The 20,289-nt window shown below is 41.8% G+C and overlaps 1 protein-coding gene across 3 annotated transcripts in view; it reads right to left on the bottom strand.

Annotated features, from left to right (window-relative positions):
• The window catches only part of LOC122550650 (interleukin-1 receptor type 1-like), a 60,627-nt gene that overhangs the window by 25,211 nt on the left and 15,127 nt on the right, over positions 1-20,289 (bottom strand). For all 3 annotated transcript variants that reach the window (XM_043691723.2, XM_087988117.1, XM_043691728.2), the window contains exons 2-4: positions 19,040-19,125; positions 10,622-10,877; positions 921-1,104 (exon numbers count right to left, since the gene is read on the bottom strand). In XM_043691723.2, coding sequence (XP_043547658.1) covers positions 921-1,104; positions 10,622-10,877; positions 19,040-19,121 — 522 coding nt within the window. In that variant the 5' untranslated portion in view covers positions 19,122-19,125. The remainder of the gene's footprint in view (positions 1-920; positions 1,105-10,621; positions 10,878-19,039; positions 19,126-20,289) is intronic.

The raw sequence follows: 20,289 nt of genomic DNA, 5'->3' as shown, positions 1-20,289 counted from the left end.
CCTTGAGGTGAATGACTTGAAGGGCCATTTCAGAGGGTCATCAAGAGTCAACTACATCACTACAACTAGGTTTAGAGTCATACGGAGATCAGGTCAGACAAGGATGATAGATTTCCTGTCCTGTAAGGCATTAGTAAACCAAGAGCACATTTATGATAATCAAAGAGAGTTTCACTGAAACAACTGAAATGAATCATTGATTCAATTCCTTAATTAAATTCAAGTTCTACCAGCTGCCGTGGTCAGATTTGAACCTACGTCCCCATAGCTGTTCCAGTGACATCACCACAATGCCATGATGTGGGGCTGTGAATCAATGTGAGGACTGAGGCCTATAGGACCAAGTATTTAACAAAATAACTTAGGCAATGTCCCCAAGAACTGAGGCAGCCTTTTTAAAGCAATCTGCCTCATCATGTGGCAGATTTTGTGGCCACCACCAATCTGCAGCCAGGAATGACGAGCCTGACCCCAACCTGCTCTCCCCTCCCTGGGACAGTGCTCCTGCTGAGATTTTCTAGCTCTGAGGAGCTGCCTCAAGAGCAGAAACCCAGGCCTTAGTTCAAAAGCAGGACTGTATGCAGTTTGGAGGAGACCTTGTGAGCAGCGACATTCCCCGTCACCTCTTCTTGATGAGAGACATCCAATTTGCAAGGTTTTGTTGGAAGAGTGTTAGTGCATCTTGTAGACTGGCACACACTGCGAGCATCATTCAATGGTGGTGGAGGGAGTGAAAAGTTAAAGAGGGTGATCAAGCAGGTTGCTAACTCCCAGAAGGATGAGCTGCACTCATCCAGGCAAGTGGTGAGTAATCCAGCTCACTCTTGACTCGTGCCGAAATTGCTTTAGGTGATGCAGCACCTTACATCAGTAAACTAGAAAATATTAAGCATAAAGGTACTACATTATAGTTTCTTTACCTTGTACCAAGTTAGTTCAAATCCATCTGAGGTTATATAATTGCTGATCTCTGGACAAGCAAGTCTTCTAGAAATCCTCGAAAATGAAGTCCTCGCGTAGGAAAATCTATTCTGGAAGCACGATGCACTGGTAGAGTTAGTGACTGTTAATGAAACAGCTATTTTGACACAAGATGTTTGATACCTGCAAGTAAAGTGAATGAAGTGTTAGAATGGTTTTAATACCTGAAATTATTAACATTTTGGTGGGTTGTTTATACTAAAAACAAAGGCAAAGTTGCTAAAGTCTCAGAGGACCATAGGACTACTCCCTCATTAGACAACAAGACTGGTGGTGAATTAACCAGAGGGTTACCATGCCTCAGGTGAGGGGTGAGGTCAAGAACATGGGACTTTATTGGTAATCTCAGCCAGTACAGAAATTAACCCCACGTTGTCACCATTAATCTGCATTGCAAACCAGCCATGAAGCCAACTGAGCTAACCAGCCCCTTTTCAACACAAAATATTTTACTTGAATTGCTAAAGGAGAAAGTATATAAAACATGCACTTATTTTTCAACAATACGTTCCGGAAAGAAGTGATAAAACACAATCGTATTTCACAGCAGTTGAAGGGCTCTAATTCTAAGCATCAACCTTGCACGATAGCGAGGATCACAGTACCTTTGCCTGGAAACAGGACCCAAGTAATGATTTTGCGCCTGCCTGGCATTTCCAGGCGGGAGCTGGAGATTTTGTAACATCTCGCTGTCCACTGTTGCATAAGATAGATCACTGAGAGACTCCATTCAACAGACAGCAGACCAGATTTCACTCTTCCTTACCAGAAGCAAGCAAGGGTGCATGATTCCAGGTCTCTACATGGGGAAACTCACTGCATACACATCACGTTGCAACATCATAGGACAAGTTTTCCAGTTAATGAAACAAAAAGGGACTTCCATTGTTCGTTCATGGATGCAGCACGGCTGGTTAAGCAAGTATTTATTGCTCATCCCTGATTGCCCTTGATGAGGTGAACTGTTGGAGTCTTTGCAGCATGAGGACACACTCAGTGCCTTTAGAGAGGGAGTTCTAGGATTTAAACCCAGCAAACAATTAATCAGTGATATTGTGCCAGGTTAGGATTGTGTGTTTGGGTTTGCACGGTGACTCAGTGGTTAGCACTGCTGCCTCACAGCATCAGGGACCCGGATACTCTGAAAGTCGATGTGGACATGTTGGGCTGAAGGACCGGTCCCCACACTGTAGAGGTTCCCATAGATCAACAGCCATACGGAACAGGCATACAGAAGCCGACCCTTCAGTCCCTCTCGATCATGCTGACCAAGTTTCCCAAACTAAACTCGGCCCACTTACCTGCATTTGGCCCATATCCCTCTAAACCTCTCCTATCCTTGTACGTGTCCAAGTATCTTTTAAATGTTGTAACTGTACCTTCATCTACCCCTTCCTCTGGCAATTAATTCCACGTACAAACTACCCTATGTAGAACAGGTGCCCCTCAGGTCCCTTTTAAATTCTTCTCCTTTCACTTTCAAAACTAGGGGGCATAATTTTAACTCACCCACTTTACTATTCACCTTATCGATGCCCCACATCATGGCGTATAAACCTTTATAAGGCAATCCCTCAACTTCTTATGCGCCAGAGTCACCTCATAATACAACCCCTTCCACAATCCACCCCCATCCCAACAATTTCCTGGTAAATCTTATAAATCCTCTCCAATTTAATAATATTCTTCCTATAGCATGACGACCAGAACTATACACAGTACTCCAGAAGTGCCCTCACCAATGTCATTTACAACTTCAACATGGCATCCCAACTCTTATACTCAATGGTCTGAGCAATGAAGGCAAGCGTGCTAAACACCTTCTTAACAACCTTGTCTACCTATGACCCAACTTTCAAAGAATTATGTACCTGAACCCCAAGTCTCTCTGTTCAACATACTACCCAGGGCCCTGCCATTAACTGTGTAAGTTCTGCTCTTGTTTGTTTTACCAAAATGCAATATCTTGTATTTATTCAAATTAAACTCCAACTGCCACTCCTCAATCCATTGGTCCAATTAATCAAGATCCCTTTGCAATCTTAGATTACCTTCTTCAATATTAATTATACCACCAAGTTTGGGGTCATCCACAAACTTACTAACAATGCCTCCTAAATTCTCATCCAAGTCATTCATATAAATAACAAACAAGTGAACACAACACCAATCCCTATGGTGCACCACTGGACACAGGTCTCCAGTCAGAAAAACAACTCTCCACCATCACCCTCTGTCTCCTAACATCAAGCTAAATTTGTATCTATTGATGTGCTCTCCCTGAATCCCATGTGACCAAATTTTACTAATCACACTACATGTGCAATCTTGTCAAAGGCTTTACTGAAGTCCATATAAATAATGTCTACCACTCTGCCCTCAGTCTTTTTAGTTACGTCCTCAAAAGAATCTGCCCTCACCTATCTAGGAGGTGAAGGTTGTGGAATTGGAAGGTGCTTGTAAGAAGCCTTGTTGAGTTTCTGCAGTATACTTTGTACACGATATGTCAATCGTAGAAGTAGTGAACATTCGAGGCAGTGGCAATCATGCAGCTTGCTTTGTCCTGGATGGTGTCAAGCTTCCTCAGTCTTTTTGGAGATGTATTCATCTAGGCAAATGCAGAGTATTCGATCTCACTCATAGAGTCATAGAGATGTACAGCATGGAAAAAGATCCTTCGGTCCAACTTGTCCATGCAGACCAGATATCCCAACCCAATCTAGTCCCACCTGCCAGCACCCGGCCCATATTCCTCCAAACCCATCCTATTCGTATACACATCCAAATGCCTCTTAAATGCTGCAATTGTACCAGCCTCCACCACTTCCTATGGCAGCTCATTCCATACATATACCACCCTCTGCATGAAAAAGTTGCCCCTTAGGTCTCTTTTATATCTTTCCCCTCTCACCCTAAATCTATGCCCTCTAGTTCTGGACTCCCCGACCCCAGGGAAAATACTTTGTCTATTTATCCTATCCATGCCCCTCATAATTTTGTAAATCTCTATAAGGTCACCCCTCAACCTCCGAAGCTCCAAGGAAAACAGCCCCAGCCTGTTCAGCCTCTCCCTGTAGCTCAAATCCTCCAACCCTGGCAACATCCTTGTAAATCTTTTCTGAACCCTTTCAAGTTTCACAACATCTTTCCATTAGGAAGGAGACCAGAATTGCACACAATATTCCAACAGTGGCCTAACCAATGTCCTGTACAGCTGCAACATGACCTCCCAACTCCTGTACTCAATACTCTGACCAATAAAGGAAAGCATACCAAACGCCTTCTTCACTATCCTATCTACCTGCGACTCCACTTTCAAGGAGCTATGAACCTGCACTTCAAGGTCTCTTTGTTCAGCAACACTCCCTAGGACCTTACCATTAAGTGTATAAGTCCTGCTAAGATTTGCTTTCCCAAAATGCAGCACCTCACTTTTATCTGAATTAAACTCCTTCTGCCACTTCTCAGCCTATTGGCCCATCTGTCCAGATCCTTTTGTAATCTGAGATAGTCCTCTTCGCTGTCCACTGCACCTCCAATTTTGGTGTCTTCTGCAAACTTAACTGTACCTCTTATCCTCGCATCCAAATCTTTTAAGTAAATGACAAAAAGTAGAGGATCCAGCACCTATCCTTGTGGCACTCCACTGGTCACAGGCCTCTAGTCTGAAAAACAACCCTCCACCACCACCCTCTGTCTTCTACCTTTGAGCCAGTTCTGTATCCAAATGGCTAGTTCTCTGTATTCCATGAGATCTAACCTTGCTAATCAGTCTCCCATGACTTCTGACTATATCTTGTTGATAGTGGATAGACATTGGGAAGATAAAAGGAGAGTTACTGCAGAATTCAGAGTCTCTGGCCTCCTTTTCTGGCCACAGTACTCACCTGGCCAATTGGGTTCATTTTCTACTCAGTGGTAACTCCCAGGACGTTGGCAGTGGGACATTCACCAATGGTAATGCTACTGATCATCAAGGGGAGATGATTAGATTCTCTATTAGAGATGGTCACTTGACCTATGCAAATGTCACTTGCCACTTATCAGACCCGAGCCTGAATTTTGTCTAGGTCTTGATGCATATGGACACGAACTGCAAGTATATGTGGGACTTCGTATGTTGCTGAACGTGGTGCAATCATGTGTGAACATCCCAACTTCTGAGCTAATGATGAATGCCATTAATGAAACAGTGGTAGATCACTGTGCCTAGAATTATCCTCAGTAATGCCTGAGAGCTCTTGTGGTACTGTGGTAGTGCCCCTACTCTCAACCAGGAGGGCCTAGTTCAAGCCCCATTTGTTCTTGAGGCGTGTAATAACATCTCTGAACAGGATGATCAGAATATTTCTCTGGGATGCGTGCTAGCTTTTGTGTTGGAGTGGCAGTGTCCCTAGCTCAGAGCCAGGAAGCCTGGGTTCAAATCCAAACTGTTCCAGTGGTGTGCATGATACCGCTGTACAGATTGATTAAAAAAACGTCCTCAGGACCTCCTGCAGAGATGTAAGGCATGACTCCAACCAGGAGAAAGTGAGGACTGGAGATCAGAGTCAATGAGTGTGGTGCTGGAAAAGCACAGCAGATCAGGCAGCATCCGAGAAGCAGGAGAATTGACATTTCGAGCATAAACCTTACATCAGGAATGAGTTCCAACCAGCAGAGAGTTTTCCCCCCAATTTACAGTGATTCCAGTTTTGCTAGAACTCCGTTATGTCATACTCAGTCAAATGCTGCGTTGATGTCTCAAGTATTACTCTTACTTATGGAGTTTGGCTCTTTTGTTCACATTTGGACCAAGGCTGCACTAAAAGTAGGGTTGTAGAATCACAGAATCCCTATCATCATGTTAAGAGAGGCCATTCAATGCATTGAATCTGCATTACCCTTCCCTAGCTCCGTAACCTCACATTTCCTATTGCTAATCTGCCTAACCGGCACATCCTTGGACACTATGGACAATTTAGCACAGCCAATCCACCTAACCTACATGAAGTGATACAGCATGGAAATAAATCTTTCAGTTCAACTAGTCCATATTGAACATAATCCCAAACGAAACAAGTCTGCGCCTGGCCCATTTCAAAACCAAACCTTTCCTATTCACATATTTATCCAAATGTCTTTTAAACTTTGAATTGTACCCACATCCACCACTTTCTCAGGAAGTTCATTCCAATAGTGAAGCACCTTCTATGTAAAAAATTTGCCCCCCCGTGTCTTTTTTTTTAATCTCTCTCCTCTCACCTAGTCTTGAAATCCCCCATCCTAGGAAAAAGACAACTACCATCTACACCTCTCATTATTTTATAAACTTCTCGCCTCTCAACCTCCTATGCTCCAGTGAAAAATGTCCCAGTCTTTCTTTATAACTCAAACTTCCCATACCTGGCAACATCCTGGTAAATCTCTTCTGAACCCTTGCCAGCTTGACTGAGAGGGGAAACTGGAGCCCAGGATAGAAATCCATGCAAACTCCACACAGATAGTCATCCAATGCTGGAATTTGAACCCAGATCCCAGGTGCTGTGAGGCAACAGTGGGGAGCTAATAGCCTCGTGGTATTACGACTGAACTGTAATCCAAGGACCCAAGTAAGGTTCAGAGTACTTGGGATTAAATCCCACCATGATAGATGGTGGAATTTTAATTTAATAAAAACCTGGAATTAAGAGTCTGATGATGACCATGAAACCATTGTTGATTATTGGAAAAATCCATCTGGTTCATTAATGCCCTATAGGGAGAAAAACTGCAATCTTTATCTGGTTTGGCCTAAATGTGACTCTAGCAATGTGGCTGACTCTTAGCCCTCTGGGCAACTAGGGATGAGCCATAAATGCTGTCCTAACCAGTGATGCTCTCATCCTGTGAATGAATAAAAAAAAATGCTAACCACTGAGCCATCATGCCACCCAACAGCTAAGAATATTGGCAGAACCCATCATGAGCATCTCTAAGTATTCCTTTGCACATTCCTTTGCAAATGCCACTTGTCATTGACCCTTTCCATCATTTTGGCTCTGCTCCAGAGTAGACTGATAGGGGCAGCACGGTGGCTAGCACTGCTGCCTCACAGTGCCAGAGACCCGGGTTCAATTCCCGCCTCAGGCATCGGTCTGTGTGGAGTTTGCACATTCTCCCCCGTGTCTGCGTGGGTTTCCTCCCACAGTCCAAAAATGTGTCGGTTAGGTGAATTGGTCATGCTAAATTGCCCGTAGTGTTAGGTGAAGGGGTAATGTAGGGGAAGGGGTCTGGGTGGGTTGCTCTTCGGAGGGTCAGTGTGGACTTGTTGGGCCGAAGGGCCTGTCTCCACACTAAGTAATCTAAACAACTATTCCTACCTGACCAATTACTGCCCTAGATTTATGTCCAGGATATAACTAGTAATTTTTCACATTATCAGTTAGTTAGATTTTTTTTCCAGGAAAAAGATAGACACAGCTCCTAGGGCTAAAAAGATTAAGGAACATGGGGCAGAGCAGGATTAGGTACTGAGCTCAATGATCAACCATGACATAATGAATGGTGAAGCAGACTTGAGGGGTTGAATGGCCTGTGCCTGCTCCTAAGTTTCTTTGCCAGAGTTGTAGCTGTACTGGAACCATCTCACTATTGCCAAACTTTTGACAGGACCCATAGCCTTAGCAGCATCCAATGTCTTGAGCCATTTCTTGATATCCCATGGTATGAATTGAAATGGCTGAAGCCTGGCATCTATGATGCTGGGGATCCCCATAGAAGCTGAGATGGATCATCCATTCCACACTTGTGGTTGAAAATGGATGCGAATGTCCTTAATATTGATGTGCTGGATTCTCCTATCATTGGGGATGGAGGTAGTTGTTGTGCCTCCACCTCTGGTTTGTTGCTTAATTGTCTATCACCATTCACGACGGCTGAGCTGAGATCTCATTCGTTGGTTGAGAGATTACTTAGCTTTATCTACAGTATGCGCTTCTCCCATTTGGCATACAAGTCACCCTGTGTTATAGCTTCATCAGATTGTCATCTCAACTTTACCTAGGCCTGGTGCAGCTCCGAGCATATCCTCCTGCAACCTCTGTTGAACCAAGGTGATCATGCAGGTTGATGGAGTGGGAAACATGCTGAGTCATGAGGGTACAGATTGTGGTTGAATTTAATTCTACTGCTGCTGATGGACCACACTGCCTGTGGATGCTCAGTTTTGAATTTCTAAATCAAGTTGAAGTCTGTCCCATTTAGTGTGTGATGACTGAGGTGGCCTCAATTTGAAAATTAGACTTTAGCTCCACAACCTGCAGTTGGTTACTCCTACTCATGCTGTCATAGATGCCTCCACAACAGGCACACTGGTAAGGACAGGGTCAAGTAGGTTTTTTCCCTCTAGTTAGTTTCCTCACCACCTGCTGCTGACCCAGTGGAGCAGCTATGTCATTTCAGATTAAGCCAACTTGGTCAGTTGTGGAGTTACCAAACCAGTGTTCCTGTTGGACATTGAAATGCTCCATTCTGCATTCTACTCGTCAGCTTCAGTGCTATCTCCAAGTGGTTGCCAACATGGAGGAGCACTGATTCATCAACAGATGGTGGCAGTAACTAGGTAATCAGCAGGAGGCTTCCTTATCCTTGCTAGACTTGATGCCATGAGACTTCATGAGGTCCAGAGTCAACATTGAGGACTTCAAGGCAACTCCTCCACAAGTGTATACCAGATCTGCTTTCAAACCAGACCAAGTAAGGTTGGCAGATTTTGGTTCCTAAAAGGATGTTAGTGAACCAGAAAAACCAATAGATGACAGCAATTACATGTTCACTTTTAGGCCCAGCTTTTAATTCCAGGTTTTAAAGCATTCAAATTTCACCATCTACCACGGTGAGAATCAAACACTTGCCACCAAAACATTAGTCTAGGTTGGTGGTTTACTATTGCTGTTACATTATCTTCCACTCTATGTTCAGCTGGTATGTAACCATAGCCAGTGACTAATGCAGTTCAATGCTCAGTATCCTGGCAACAGTCTGGATGGCAGCAGATAATGCTGCAATTGCATTTGAATCAACATGACAAACCTGAAAGGGGCTACAGAGCAGCTAGGACTACCTGCTGACAATGTAGTGGAGGGTTTCAGTGCAAAACACGCATGGGTATGGCATAACGAATGCCAGAAAAAAATGGGAGTCAATGGGAATCAGAAGAAAAACCTTCCAATGGTGGGAGTCAATCCTGGCACATCGGAAAATGGTTGTGACTGTTGCAGACTGATCAACTTATCCTCAGGACATCTCTGCAGGAGTTCGTCAGGATAGTGTCCTAGGCACAACCACCTTCGGCAGTTTCAACAATTACCTTCCCTCCATTATAAGGTCAGATGTGGGGATATTCTCCAACAATTACAAAGTCCAGCACTATTCACGATTTCTCTGATACTGAGGCAGTATGTGTCCAATTGCAGGAAGACTGAACGATATCCAGTCCTGGGCTGATAAGTGGTAAGTAATAGTCATGCTACACAAGTGTCAGGCAATGACCGTTTCCAACAAAAGAGATTCCAAAGATATCTTGACATTCAAAGGCATTTCCATTGCTAAATCCCCCACTATCAATATCCTGGAGGTTACCCTTGACCAGAAAAGGAAATCGACTGACTGCATAAATACAATTGTTACAAAAGCAGGCTAGATGCTCACAATTGTACGTCAAGTAACTCATGTCCCAAAGTCTTCTCACCTCAGGACTGTGATGGAATACTCTCCACAGCTTAGGTGAGTGCAGCTTCAACAACACAAGATGCTTGACACCATTTGGAGAATGCAGTCTGCTGATTAGCACCACATCTAATGCCTTTCATTTTCACTCTCTCCACCAATGCACAGTGGAAGCAGTGTGTGCTATCTACAAGATGCACAGTAGAAATTCACCAAAGATCTTTAGTCAGCACCTTCCAAACCCACGAATATTTCCATCTAGCATATCAAGGGCTGCAGATACATGGGAACAGCACCGCCTGCAAGTTCCCCTCTACTTCACTCAGCATGCTGACTTAGAACTATATCAGCATGTCAAAATACAAACTCCCCACCGGAACAGATGAAACAATACCATCTGGGTGACAATGGTTCAAGATGGCAGTTAACCAGGTTAGGAGTAGGACATAATTGCTGCCCTACAACAATACCACATCCCATGAATGAATCAAATAGAAAACTTGCCATAAACAATGCGACTAAGCAGATTGCTGGAATGCTGGAAGATTAGTTTCACTATACTTGCAGGTATGTTACAGTACTTGGCAGAGTAGATGTCAAAGCTTGTGGTGGTCTGTTCCACACTGCACAATCATACCATCATAAGGACAGTATCTTCAGTATAAGCTCTACAGTGTGTACATGGCCACAAAGACAAGTTAGAAAAACTTTTCTCTCACACAAAACATTTTAAGCCAAAAGTGTAAGGTAAATACTGTCTTTAGTTTACAAGAGCACTAAATCACTTCTGAGCACTCCCTTGCTGCTCTTACCTGCCTTAGTGCTCCTTCACAATGCTATCCGAGTGGCTGGCAACTAGAGATGGTCTTAGAGGATAAGCCAGAGAAAAGAATTGGCCAAGAAGGCACAGCTGTACTATCGCAGCACATAAAAGAGAATGATGGAAGCTTACCTCACAACACAGACATAGGAGCCATTGTCTTCCAACGATACTGGGAGGAACCAAAGCAAACCATCCTCTACATGTATCCTTTCCTTTCTGTCTGCTGTAATTACTTCAAATGTTTTGTTATTGTACCACATCACACTGTAGTTCTGTGGTGTAGTCTCGGATATATCCAATTCCAATTCAGGGCAGTTAATGACAACTCCTTCTGTTTCCAGAACAAACTGGCGATTTAAATCAATACCCTTGTCTAAGCATGGTTCTACAAACAAAAATAAAGATGGTGCAACAAGAGTCAAATGTACTGGAAAACAGACGTATTATTTATTGTAAGACATAGTAACTGCTTAATCACTTTTTGTATTCATCTAAAAACAAAAAGAAAATAATCTCCAAGTCAGTAAAGCTCTGAAAAAAGGTGAAAGTAAACGGATACAAACTGCATGGATTGCAAAACTACATGTAGTTCTAATGAGGAGGGAGAACTGTACACTTACAATTCCCATTGGCAAAATTCTGATGGAATTTTCCCCAGCAATTTATGGCAGTTAGAGATTCATTTCAGCATTGTGCCATCAAATGTTGGCCACTAACTTTCTTGAAGTTTCTCTTCATTGTAAATGTAAGAAAAATCAACTGAAATTAATTTACTAAAAGAAGGCAAGAAACCGGAAAGGGTTCAGAAAAGAGTTACATGGATGTTGCCAGGGTTGGAGGATTTGAGCTATAGGGAGAGGCTGCATAGGCCGGGGTTATTTTCCTTGGAGCATTGGAGGCTGAGGGGTGACCTTATAGAGGTTTATAAAATCATAGGATAAATAGTCAAAGTCTTTTCCCTGGGGTGGGGGAGTCCAGAACTAGAGGGCATAGATTTGGGGTGAGAAGAAAAAGATATAAAAGGGACCTATAGGGCAACTTTTTGATGCCAGAGGAACAGGTGGAAGCTGTTACAATTGCAGCATTTAAAAGGCATCTGGATGACTACAAGAATAGGAACGGTTGAGAGGGATATGGGCCAAGTGCTGTCAACTGGGACTAGATTGGGTTGTGATACCTGGTTGGCATGGACGAGTTGGACTGAAGGGTCTGTTTCCATGCTGTACATCTCTATGTACCTGACAAACACATCCATTTTCTGAAGTTCTTATAATAAAATGGAAGCTTTCCTATACAACAGTTTTGATACAAAGAGAGGCAGACAGCAAGGCATACAAAGATAGATTTAAACTTCAAACATGATGGATCCACTTGGCACTTCTGACTGAAGATAACTGCACATGCTTCAGCCTCATCTTTCGTACTGGAATGCTGTGCTCCCCAATTGTTGAGGATGGTGATATTTGTGAAGCCTCTACCTCCTGGTAGTTGTTTAATTGTGCACCACCATTCATGATTAGATGTAGCAGAGCTGCAAACTTAGATATGATCTGTTGTTTGTGGGTTTGCTTAGCTGTCATTCAAATGCTGCTTCTACTAGGTGGCATCCAAGTAGTCCTGTGTTGTAGCTTCACCAGGATGACATCTCAGTTTTAGATGTGACTGATCTGTACCTGTAATGCTCTCCTACACTCTTCATTGAACAAGGGTGGTTTTCCCAGCTTGATGGTAGAGTTGGGAATATGCTGGGCCATGAGGTTACAGATTAAAATTGAAAGAAATGCTACTGCTAGCTGCAGGAATATCTAGTCTTGAGTTCTTGGGTGTATTTCAAATCTATTTAGCATTTTGGCAGTGCCACATCAAACAACAGCGGATATCCTCAAAGTGAATATCAGTTTTTGACTCTAAGTACAGGACTCCAACTCTACAATCATCCCTCGCAATGATACAGAGATCAACAGATGCATCTACAACAAGCAGATTGGTAAGTCTATCCCTCTTTTTGGCTCTCTCATCATCTGCCACAGACTCAATCTCTAAGTTATGTCATTTGGGAATTGACCAGTTTGATCAGCAGCGGTATTGCCAAATCATTCCTGATGGTAAACTTTGAAATTCACTACATGTGTGATGTGACAAAATGTTCAAACAGCAACTTAGTTGAATGGGTGAGTGGGGAGAAAGAGAGAAGGGTGTGGCACTAGATATTGCATGGATGCCATTGCGACAATCCAACAACAGTGATCAGACTGGAAGCCATGCACAACAGGGACATTTGCTAGCTCAAATAAAAGTACAATACTGAAGATGTTAGAAATCAGCAACAAAATGCGTAAAATGTTTGAAACAGTATATAAATAGCCCAATAAGGAAAAGAGCTATACTAGGCCATGTATTTGGGAATAAGCCTGGCCAGATGATTGAAGTTTTCAGGAGGGAACATTTTGGGAAAATGATCATAATTCTCTAAGTTTTAAGACAGTTATGAACAAGGATAAGACTGGTCCTTCACTGCAAGTGCTAAATTAGGGGAAGGCTATTTACAACATTACTAGGCAAGAACTGGAGAAATTAGATTAGGGCAACCATCTGACATGTGGAGTTTTTTTAAAGGCCAGCTGATCAGAATTCAGGCCCTGTTCCTGTGAGGACAAAAGAAGGATGGCAAAATTTGGAAATCCTAGATGACTAGAGCTATTGAAAGTTTAATCAAAAAGAAAAAGGAAGCATATGTAAAGTCTAGGAAACGGAAGCCAGGCAAGGCCCTTGAGGAATATAAACGAAGCAGGAAATAAGACAAACAAGGAATTAGGAGACAAGAAGGGGCCATGAAATGTCCTTGACGAGTAGGATTAATGAGAATCCCAGGGTATTTTATATGTACATAAAGAACAAGAGGGTAACTATGGGAAGGGTACGTCCACTCAGGCAAAGGAGGGAATTTATAAGTGGAGCCAAAGAAAGTGGATAAAGTCCTTAAAGAGTACTTCGCTTCAGTATTCACCAAGGAGAAAGACATGGATGCTGGTAAGATTAAACAGTGGTACGTTGGACATTCTGGGGCATGTTGGCAATAAGGAGCTGGTGATGTTAGGTGTTTTGCAAAACATTAAGGTAGATAAATCCCCCGGTCCTGATGTGATCTATCCCAGGATACTGTGGGAGGTAAATTTCAGAGTAGCATGATCCCATTTTCATGATCACCAGTGATGGTAATACTGTACCACCGGTTGAATAGCCGAGCATTGTTCTCAGATTTTAAAGGAACTCTTCAGCGCCTCCATTAGCCACAATGGTTTGTTCCACATTCCCACCAAATACATCCATGGTTATCAGAAACATTGCAGTCTCCCATGACTAGTGATTGAAATTTGAAGTTGGCCCACCAAGCTAACAAACACACCAGCACTTACAGAGAGACACTCCGATTGCTAACTCCTTCAGACCGTGAACTGAAAACTACATTGTGGGATCCAGGGCTGACATTTAGGAAATCAATTTTCAAATCGTGCCTGCGCCTAAAACTGCCCAAAACTGCTCATGGAGCTAATACTGTTAAGTTTGGATCTCAAGTATGCAAGAGTTCTCTCATCAAAAAGCCAACATGTTCAACAATGGAGCATATCTTAAATACCGAAGAATCAGCTCAAAACATGAGCTCAGATTATGATGAACATTCAATCTAATGCTTCAAAGACATCAATGCTACAAACTAAACAACTAAAATTTGATTCAAAACATCAGGCAGGATTTCATGGATCCCCTTGAAAATCCAAAAGCATACTATGAATAAAACAGCATAACAAAATTTAATTTGAACTTCTGCAGATGTTTTTCTCAATTAACAGAAATGGATAGAACTCAGAGACAAGGAACATCACATTTATTCCATTAGACAAATTGTCTTCTTTTATGCTTTCAGATCAGTAATACAGAAGAAAGGACATGTCGAGATGTGAAAATAAATCTTAAGGCCTGGTAATTTATGTACTTGCATCTAAAGATGAATGATGAAAGCTGCTGCATTGCACAAAACTAAATTAGTTTCCTATTTTGCTAGTCTGATCGACATGATTCTAGTCCCACGCTTAATGCCTTTTGAAGTGGCCGAGCAAGCTATTCAGTGGGGAGTAATTATTAATGAAAGTCTACATCAGTTTCTCTGGGTATTTAAAATAAATTAAACTTTGCCAGAAATGTTCGCATCCCAACAATAAATTTGAAAAGATAATTCCTTGTGATCCAAATATAATCTAATGAGCATAGATACGTGGAATATGTAGTCTTGGTGAAATAACAAAACATTCATTATATGTAGAATTGGAATTCGTGCCTACATTATGTCTGCGGCTGATTAATATTATTCAGGCCCACAAAACTTTGGTTATTTTCAACATGCCACTGTTGAAATCCTTGGAAATGAAAACCAGGTGATTTCTGCAACCAGCAGTCCATTGGCAATGTCCGTTTTGGAACTGGGCAGAGTTGAAAATCTACTTCAAAGTCTTATACAGAAACAGACAATACAACTTGCTCACAAATCCGCAAGAAAGTAAGTCTGAATCCATCCACAAAACGTTATGCAAAACCGATAACCACATTTCTTGAAATAGCATGTTTTAAATATTTAAATAATACAAAGCTGACATTCTTCAACAATGTGTTTTGATTTGATTTATTTATTTACTGTCTCATATATTTTGTTACAAAATACAATGAAAAGTGTAGCAAAGTGTCGCCACTCTCCAGCACCATCTTAAAACACAGAAAAACAAACCAAAATATAGAATGTAATGGCAGAACAATAAAGATATAAAGAAACATGATGTCAGAGCAACAACTTAGACCTACACTTTTTTTTAATACAAGTGGAGTTTGCAAACTACACTTTGAGCTCTTGTGATTGAACCAACATAGCCAAGGGACTCAAATCTCCAATTATCAGAATATTATCTAAACTTTCATAATTAAATTTACATTAAAATAAATTGCAAATTTTTTGCTCAAATGTTCAGTTTATGAGTTGTGCACCATAGCTACTATATGACCAAAATTATCAAACTTGGAACAGACAACTTGCTTTGGTCTGAAATCAATCAATCAATCTAAAGAAAACTTCTTAATATGATGTGCAAGTAAATTTGTGTTGAACATGTTGCAAAGATTCAGGAATCCATTGCTTTAACTTATACATTTTGTCTAACTGTGAATGATAGCTTTTGATTTCTTATATTCTACACTGAATTAAGTGAGTAAGAGGGGTAGATCTGAGGCAACATACTCCCATCTCCTCTATGTTTTAATGTTAATCCATACAGTGACAGTGTAATGATTGGGACTAGGTTGACCTTGTTAACTCGCACATTTTTGATCACTCAACATTGCCCTTTGTCAGAAGGGTACTGCTTGTCACTGACCGCTCCGGTGTTTCCTTCCTTCCTGGTGGTGGAATATAAATAAAGATTTATGCACATTTTGTTCTTCATTGTGTCCTGCATCTGTACAAATAATACATGGGGGGGAAAAGAAGATGGAAAAAAAATATATATATATATATATATATATGAGAATCTCCTCATTGTTGACTGACTGTGAACTGGTTGGCCAGACTCAGTATACTGTGCACTGGTAAATAAAGGGTCAGCCTTGGAAATGGTCACAAAGACAAGAAGTAGCTTTCAGGGAAACGAAAAAGCAGCTATCATCATTTTAGGCATTGGCTCACTATGATCCCGAAGCAAAAGGTTGTGCTGACATTTAATGCCTCCCCTTTCAGTATCAGGGCAGCATTGGCTCACCGGTGGAACAACGGAGAGGAATGCCTGATAGCACACGCTTCCTGGACTTTGGCTGATGCTAAACTCAGTATGCCCAGACAGAGAAGGTAGGTTTGGGGGGCATTTTTGGTATGAGGAGGTTCCACCAATACTGTTACAGACAGCAATTTGTCATAGTTACAGATCACAAACCCCTGCTGGGGTTACTGAAGGAAGACAAAGCAGTGCCACTCATAGCTCCCAGTAGAATTCACTTTGGTGCCCCTATTCTTCGTGTGTACAAGTTAGAACGCCATCCCGAAAGCCAAGTACCTAATACCAATACCTTGAGCTACCTCCCACTGGCAGATACTCCATTGGTGGTGCTTTCCCTGGAAAAATCCATTTTGGTTGTAAACTTTCTGGACACCCTTTCAATCACCCCAGACAGTATCTGACCATGGGCACAAAAAGATCCTATCCTAGCAAAACGGAAGCAGCTGGTGATAACAAGCGAAACAGAGGGGCCATCGCAACCCAGATTAAAGGCTTTTCGGACCCAGCGATACCAGATCACCATAGAGGGCAGCATACTACTGTGTACAACAAAGGTAATTGTCCCAAGTAAAGGTCACTGCCGATACTGGCTGAACTCCACCAGGGTAATCTAGAGGTTTCTAAGATGAAGATGCTGGCAAGAAGTTATGTCTGGTGGCCAGGACTGGATGCCAACACAATTGCATTGGTGAGACGGTGCCTAGAGTGCCAACAAGGACAAATATTGCCACCAGCAACACTCCCCAGTTCACGGGAATGGCCAGGTAAATCCTAGACTCGGTTGCACATCGACTACATCAATCCTTTCACGAGCTCAATGGTCCTGGTCAAGTGGTTGGATGTGTATAAGATTCATTCAACAAACTCAGGGATGATGACTGAGAAGCTACAAGCATCGCTCACGATGCACAGACTCCTGGAAGTATTGGTCAAAGGCAATGGAACGTCATTTGGCCCAAAAGTCAAAAGGCATTCAGCACAAAGACAGTTCCATACCATCCGTCATCCAATAGTCTAGTGGAAAGAGCAGTCCAAACATTAAAGGAGCAGCAGCCTGCAGCACCAATTGAGACCAAATTGTCCTGGTTCCTGTTCGACTATAGAACCACTCCGCACACAACTACAGGGATAATTCTGGTTAGTTCCAATGGAGTTGCTGTTGGGGAGAAGACTTTGCATCAGGTTAAAAATGATATTTCCAGACCTGGGGTGTGTGTGTGTGGGGAGGACGGATGAAACAGCAGCTGGAATACCTCCTCTGAGCAAGACAGACAATTTAATTCAGGGGATGAAATTTGTGCTGGAACCATGGAAATGGCCCTTTAGGGGTACAAGGCAAGATTTGATGCGAGGTTAGGTTCCATGTCTTACAAAGTTCAGGTAAGTCTAGAACAAACATGTGGATCATCTGAAAGCTGTTACCTCAGAAACAGGGCAGAAGCAAAATGTACCTGGCCTCTCAGAACAGCCCACTGGCCCAACAGAAACCACAGGTGCTCCCCTCCATCCAGTGTCAAGGAAACCAGGTTGACCTCATTAACTATGAAATTCTTGATTGGGGTCAATAACCTGGGCCAATCGGGAAAGCTTTGGCTGTGCAGCGTTAGTGTCCCTGCCCCTGGACTGGGAGGTCTGGATTCAGAGGTGTGCAATAACATCTCTGAATGGTTGATTAGGAAAATAGGTTAATAAAAACAAAAAATATAGAATCTGATTAGAATCCCCTCAGTTATGGACTAACACCGAGCTGGCTGGCCACAGTCAATGTACTGTACACTAGTAAATAAAGGGTGACATGCTGAAAGGACCCGGCCGCTGTGCAGTTATTTCAGACAGCTAAATATCTGTATCTGCCTGCTGACTTCCATGCATAGTAGCTTGATTTTTTTTGTGCAGAAACTTGTGCATCCAGCCTATTAAGTGAAACAACTTGTGAACTGCCTTCAGAGTACCATCCAACTTGCTGCACAGTTATGTATATGTATAATTTAGAGGAAATTTTGATCAGACGTTACCTCATACATGGATCTGCATTAGGAATACCAGTCCAAATTTGATCATATTAAGACAGTTAAACAAGGCGTGTTATTGTTTAAGTTGCAAATTTTAAAAATAGAGCATCAATTGAAATTTGCTATATTCATGTGCTGGTAGTTGAAATGTAATAAATCTCAATATATTTTATTCACTGAGTCACACAATCTAACTAAATGTTATTTCCTCCACAATCCAAAGGAAAAGATAGGAAAACACACATGAATTCCATGAAGACTATGCTGTAACTTCAGTTCAATCCTGATAGAAACCACAAAACTGGGCACTTTGCATATACAAGCACAAACTCACTTCCTGAATCAAACAGAGGAAGAACGCTGACAGATTTTTTTAAAAACCAGCGAAGTCCAGAATCATAAATCATTTTTTGTGAACTTTATAACCATCCCACGACTATACTCTGGGTCACTGTTTAAAGATTCAGCACTAAGATTACAAATTACACTATTTCTTTTAAATTACACAATGGAAAATCTTATCTTTCAATTAACATCTCAGATATAAAAGACTGTAGGTGTACAAACCTTTCTTCTAGATATAGACAATGACTAATCCACTCACTGTAACTTGACTGTGACAGGAAAGTTTAGACCTAGATATTTCTGTGATTACTCTCTACAACATTGAAATTAAACGGAATAATATTTTAATAGATTTCTTACAACATTTTACTTACTTTCAGTGAGACTGAATTGTTGAGGTAGGGCTGAGACCAATGCAAAGAATCCAAAGAAGGTAACAAAAAATGAATGAGCCATTTTCCTGCAATTATAAGACAAAATGAATAGAAACGTGCATCAATTAAAAATGTGCAGATACTCATCAAACATACATCAACTTCCCACAGCTCCCCTACAATGTCACTGAGGTTTGGTTCAATTACAAGTTTTCAAATGGCCCCTGAATCTTTTTGATGCAATGACAGGCTTACAAACACTTCTAAAAATTTGATTGCTTCCCAACAAATCAGAAAATTAACTACAGCATTCCCAATCTATTTAACAAAAAATTTCTTTCTATTTTATAAAAATCATTTTGTTATTTGAAATGATGTTATTCACAGTGGCTTTTTCCACTAACACCAATATTGGCCTAAATGCAAACTGTATGTGTACAGAAGGAAAGCAGCAATGTCAACAAAATATGAGGTTGAAGTGTGAAAGTGAATCTCAACAATCTCTAAAATGTTGATGTCAGGGAAACAAATTAACTTTATACAAAATAAATCCCCAGGACCTGGTTAGGCATACACTAGATTTCTGTGGGAAGCTAGGTAAGTGATGGCTGGGCCCCTTGCTGAGGTATTTGGATCACCAATAGTCACAGGTGAGGTGCCAGAACACTGGAGGTTGGCTAACGTGGTGCCACTATTTAAGAAAGGTGGTTAGGAAAAGCCAGGGAACTATTAACCAGTGAGCCTGACATCAGTGGTGGGCAAGTTGTTGAAGAGGATCCTGAGGGACAGGAGTTCCATGTATTTGGATAGGTAAGGACAGTGATTAGGAATAGTCAACGTGGGAAATCATGTCTCAGCAACTTGATTGAGATTTTTGAAGAAGCAACCAAGAGGATTGAAGAGGGCAGAGCGGTGGAAGTGATCTATTGGACTTCAATAAAGTGTTCAACAAGGTTCTTCAAGGACTGTTTAGCAAGGTTAGCTCACATGGAATACAGGGAGAATGAGCTATTTGGATACAGAACTGGCTCGAAGGTAGAAGACAGAGGGTGGTGGAGGAGGGTTGCTTTTCAGACTGGGAGCCTGTGACCAGTGGACTGCCAGAAGGGTCCACTGTTTTTCATCATTTATATATATATATATATGATTTAGATGTGAATGTGGTTTGCAGATGACACCAATATTGGAGTGTAGTGGACAGTGAAGAAGGTTACCTCAGAGTACAACGGCATCCTGATCAGATGAATCAA

The sequence above is a fragment of the Chiloscyllium plagiosum genome, unplaced genomic scaffold (genome assembly GCF_037043375.1).
Source record: "Chiloscyllium plagiosum isolate Xiang-an unplaced genomic scaffold, Cpla_swu_hap1 HiC_scaffold_6, whole genome shotgun sequence".
Classification (NCBI taxonomy): Eukaryota; Metazoa; Chordata; class Chondrichthyes; order Orectolobiformes; family Hemiscylliidae; genus Chiloscyllium; species Chiloscyllium plagiosum.
This window is presented reverse-complemented; position numbering and strand designations above follow the sequence as displayed.